Source organism: Berghia stephanieae, chromosome 6 (genome assembly GCF_034508935.2).
Source record: "Berghia stephanieae isolate SIO BIC M18660-M18661 chromosome 6, UCSD_Bste_1.3, whole genome shotgun sequence".
NCBI lineage: Eukaryota > Metazoa > Mollusca > Gastropoda > Nudibranchia > Aeolidiidae > Berghia > Berghia stephanieae.
The window spans coordinates 35,772,365-35,777,364 of NC_088365.1; the positions used below are offsets into that span (position 1 = coordinate 35,772,365).

Here is a 5,000-nt window from a genome sequence, read left to right on the forward strand (position 1 = left end):
CGTCCTTGTCCACGTCCTATGGTCGAAGTTTCGAGTTGTGATGTGAACGGTGGAAAATTGGAGTCACCGCATGAGGCTCTGCGCTCAACATTTCTCTCCGTACTCAAGTGTTGTCTATTGAAAAGAAATTGTAATAACAAAACAGGCTGCGTCTTTCATCATGCATGCCCAGAGTAACTGTTGTTTCTGAACCCCTTTTAATTGTTTTTATAAATCACATTTAGTGGATACTGCGCGGTATAAATGCTCACATTTCAAAATTAATATGATCCTTCAGATACTTGGATTAACTGTTCGGATTTGGGGCGAGGCATTGCAGTTTTGGGACATGGGGTAAAATGGCAAGCCCCCAAATCCGTATGATAGAGAAAATATGCTAGACTAGATAGACTTGGTTTCAACTTGGAAAAGGTGCTAAATTCCTACACGATCGGGGGTAGCATCATTTGAGACAATATTATTTCGAAATACAGTTCATAATGACAGGTATGAATGTCGATTTTTTTTCGAAGTTCAAGATCTTCTAATATATATTTTTTTTTAAACAATTCGCCGTGAAAAAGAGGGTTATGTAAACCCATGAATAGGTTTTATGTAATATGTAACTCATTCTGTATCTCTATAACTCACAGTGAATGGATTTGGGGCTTGTACGGATGTGGGGCGACCAACCCTATTGGTTAATCGATCGATATTTAAAAATGTAAGTTTTCTGACCAAAATGGAACAAACAAACCAAAAAAAAAAAAGGGTAGGGCAGAAATACATTCAAAGTGTTATGGTCCGGATTGATTTTAAATGAAGGGAAGTATCCTGGAGACAAAAGATTCCACTTTGCGTTTTCCCGGGTATAGTCTAGAGGAAACCTTCATAACCCTTTCATAACGTCCGCCAAAAATGTTTCAACGGAATCGGAATGCGATATATATGCGGAGTGTTATCATGATTAGTGCCGGTCTGTAGACATTGAGCATTTTTAATAAAATGTGATTTTGTATGCGGTAATCATAGGATCCATAATTGGTTACAATGGTTTTCCATACTTGACTCGCGGTTTGGCCTTGACACAGCACAGACTAAATGTGTCAGTTCACGGCAGCAAACGTACACGCCGACTGCTCCGTCTGTTTTGTTTTATCAGAACACTGATGTCTATAAACCATATTAGGTACCCTTTTATGCCCCCATCACAGTTAAATAAAAGGTAAATGCCGTTTTAAATATATGTTTTCAGTTTAAGTGACCCACTTTCATTCTTTCAATCATTCATTCATGTTTTCTTTCTTTCCGGTAGGTAGTAAAAGTATGGTGCTCCGTTTGAGCACAATATTTGTTACTGGGTACATGTATGTGTATAGTGCACTGTCCACTAAGCGCTTTACAAGGGATCCCTCTCTAGCAAACAGAAACACTTAACAATTTGAACTGATGTAATAGCAATATATATATATATATATATATATATATATATATATATATATATATATATATATATATATATATATATATATATCTGCTCCTGGCAACCTTTTTTTCCATTGATTCCACCTCTGAAAAAAAAAGAGAAAATAAATATTTGTCCTATTACTATTAACTCATCACTATTATACTCCTTTTAAAAAAATAATATTTTGAGCCATGTGGCCCCTGGTGCCTGAATTTATCCCGGTTTCTGTAACGTTAATCGCCCTCATAGCGATTGTCTGTTTAACACTCAAACACTCTACCATTCAGCGATGGGCCCTTAGCCTTCACACCAGCAGTCGTCTTCTGAAATGTTTGTCTGAATTGACTGAGAGTTCCAAAAAGGACTTTCTGGAAATGCATAAAGAGGAAACGAATGCGCGTATCGCTAGTGATGCGCTGGACAGGGAAAAAATTCGGACAAAATTAGATAGATGCATCAACCCCCTAAGTGCAACTGCGCATCCTGTTTGCCTTGAGAACATCGCTGATGGAAAAGTAAGCCCTCAATCTGTCAATGTAGACGATTCTATCAGCATCGGTACCACGGACATGAAAGAATTTGAGAAAACATGGCCCAATGAATTCTATAAAGCACTTTCTACCAAAGTGACAACAATGGCAGCCGGGAAAAACTATATTCAAAGTGACCGTGGTCCAATATACGACACAAGTTTGATTTATTCTCGCGCTATGGGATTAATGGCGTGTCGAGATTTTGACATGGAGTCTCTCTTTAAATATGAACTGGCAACATTCCCGACATCTTTATTCAGTGACAATGGAGACATACGTACTGCTACTACAAAAGCTGCTCTGAAGAGAAATCTGCAAGAAACTGTCTCTGCTTGTGGGGGACAACATCCTGAGATCGTGATCTTAGATGGATGCGCACTTCTTTATTGTGTAAACTGGCCATCCAAAGGAACCATCCAAGACTATGTCAATAGTTTTTGGACACTCTTATTGCCGAAAATGGACAGAAGTGACGTGCACCTTGTCTTTGACAGATATCATGATTTCAGCATCAAAAGTGCTACTCGACAAAGTCTCAGTATAAAAGTTCGAACGGTACACACTCCTCTGCCTGCTCAAGGCTCAATTCTTGCCTGCACTGAGAACAAAAAGCAATTGATTAGCATACTCTGTACGGAATTAATGTCCAGGGCTGTAGCTCAACCACGTGAAAGGCGTCTCGTTATCACAGGACACGAAAATGCTCCTCTCCAAATTAAAAATGGAAAAGTCTCCACAAGGACAGACTTGGAGACGACACACGACGAAGCGGATGTCCTTATGGTGAAACAAGCAATACATGCTGCTTCATTGACCAATGTTGTTAAGGTGGTTAGTGACGATACGGATGTCTTTGTACTGTTAGTTCATTTCTACCACAAGCTTGACTTGGACTCCAGTCACTGCTCGATGATGATGGAAGCTACAAGTAGGGACCGTGGACTTGTTGACATTGGGAAAACGGTCTCGAGAAATCAAGAAATTGCGCCTTATCTTCTTGCAGCACATGCGCTATCTGGCTGTGATACTGTGGCTAAACCGTATGGTATAGGGAAAAACACAGTCGTCAAAGTTCTTCAAAAGGGACACAGACTAGACAACCTTGGAAACACCAGTGCCAGTTTTGAAGATGTTATCAAGAAGCCACCTTCTTCATAACTGCATGCTACGGAAGCAACTATGCCTGGCGCCAGGTACAAAGTTTGGCTGAAGAAAACGGGGAAAAATCATTAAAAAGGTCCCTGACTTGAAAACCATACCCCCTACCTCAGAAGCATTCTGTGAGAACACCAAAAGAGCGCACATTCAGACAGCAATTTGGTATCATAGTCTTCGAAAAACTCCCCAGATTTACAACCAACAGATTTTGGATGGATGAAGTTGCCAGCAACCAAATCACTTGTTCCAACCACAGTGCCAAGCAACACACCGAGTGTACCGCCCGAGTTGTTAGAGACTATTCAATGCGGGTGTTCTTCTGAACAACCTTGTGGATCATCAAAATATGGCTGTGCTGCCGCGCAGCTTCCATGCACAATATTTTGTAAATGCCATGATCGTGAGTGCTGTCAAAATCTCCTTTATCAAGCTGCTTCCATGTCAAGCGATGAGTCAAGTGACAAAGACATTGATGATGAGTGATGTAGTTTACCAGAGATACATGTCAGATATGCCGAAAATTGTCATTCTATTTTTTGTCCTTCAGTAAATATCAATGTAAAAAAGCAAAGGCGAAGAAAACTAAAGACTGAAAACAAGGCACGGTCTTTCTATATGGAGACTCTCTCCGTGTTTTTGTGTGATCTGACACCTTTTCCACACAAAATGTCAATTTTGATTATCCCAATTATACTTTCACCGCTGTAGGAAATTTAAATACCAACAAATAGCATAAATAACCTAAATTCTGTATTGGTCTTGTCAAGGCCTTCAATTTGATACCAAACACGGCTATATTTGGGTCATTTTACGAGACCATCTTGGCAGTGACCTTGACCTTTTGGATAGTTAAATTGCTAATAACTTGTCAACTATTCGGCCAATTTTTAAAAAAGAAGTATTTTTGTAATTGATTTGACTAAATCTTTCATTCTGTATAATATAAAATGATTTTTGAGGATTTTTAAAAATGACCTTTTCGTGACCTTTGTGACGTAATTTCTCAAAATGCTCAATGTGCTCAGGGCAGCACTATTCAGACATTTAATCTTGAGATGTTCAACTTTGATAAAATGCAAAAAAAAAATTGGCGGACGCTTTTTTTTGGGTTATGGTTAAAATCATGATTTGGCAACCAGACTAGTATTATGCTTTTGTCCTGACTCGAGCACGCCCCACCAGCAACAGCACGGAGCAAAGATGAGTCGATCAAAATCGCTTGACTCACACACGCAGTCATTTACTCATTCACTCGCTCACTCACTCAAACTTACTCATAGCTCTGGCTGCCGCTGCGACACGAGCATCCTGAAAAAAGAAAAAAAGAAAGAGTGGTGGTGGTGGTGGTGGTGGTGGTGTGTGTGTGTGTGTGTGTGTGTGTGTGTGTGAGAGAGAGAGAGAGAGAGTGTGTGTGTGTGTGTGAGGGGGGGGGGGGGGGGGGGGATTGTAAGGAGCGCGACGCGCACGCGACATTGGCACGGGCTGAAGAAAGATCCAGCTCTAACCAAGAATTTTTAACTGAACACAAAGCACGGATTAAATGGAAATTCAGGAAGGAAGCAGAAACGGATACAGAAATAAAACTAATGTTTTCAAAACAGTGTCAGTGTGTATCGTGTTCTTTGTACTTGATTTCCAAGAGACTATTGTAAAACTGCTATTATTATTATCTTTATAAATAGAGAATTAGTAGTATTTCACATCAGACATTTTATGTTTTAATTTTTAAAACAGATTATGTCGGCTTACATAAAGGTGAGAAAAATTTATTTATTTTAATTGTCTATTCCTATTATTTTCTAAGTAGAATTCTATTTTATTTTCATGGTATGAATTGGTGAAGAAAAAAATAAGAAAGGCAA

General features: G+C 39.3%; 1 protein-coding gene across 3 annotated transcripts in view; it reads left to right on the top strand.

Annotated features, from left to right (window-relative positions):
* The first annotated feature begins 4,640 nt into the window (after positions 1-4,640).
* Positions 4,641-5,000, top strand: part of LOC144974953 (putative glutamate receptor) — a 42,030-nt gene continuing 41,670 nt past the window's right edge. Inside the window, exon 1 of one of the 3 annotated variants that reach the window (XM_078918495.1) lies at positions 4,641-4,893. In XM_078918495.1, the coding sequence (XP_078774621.1) occupies positions 4,876-4,893 (18 nt within the window). In that variant the 5' untranslated portion in view covers positions 4,641-4,875. The remainder of the gene's footprint in view (positions 4,894-5,000) is intronic. The other 2 variants (XM_078918497.1, XM_078918496.1) reach the window with 2 other exon arrangements.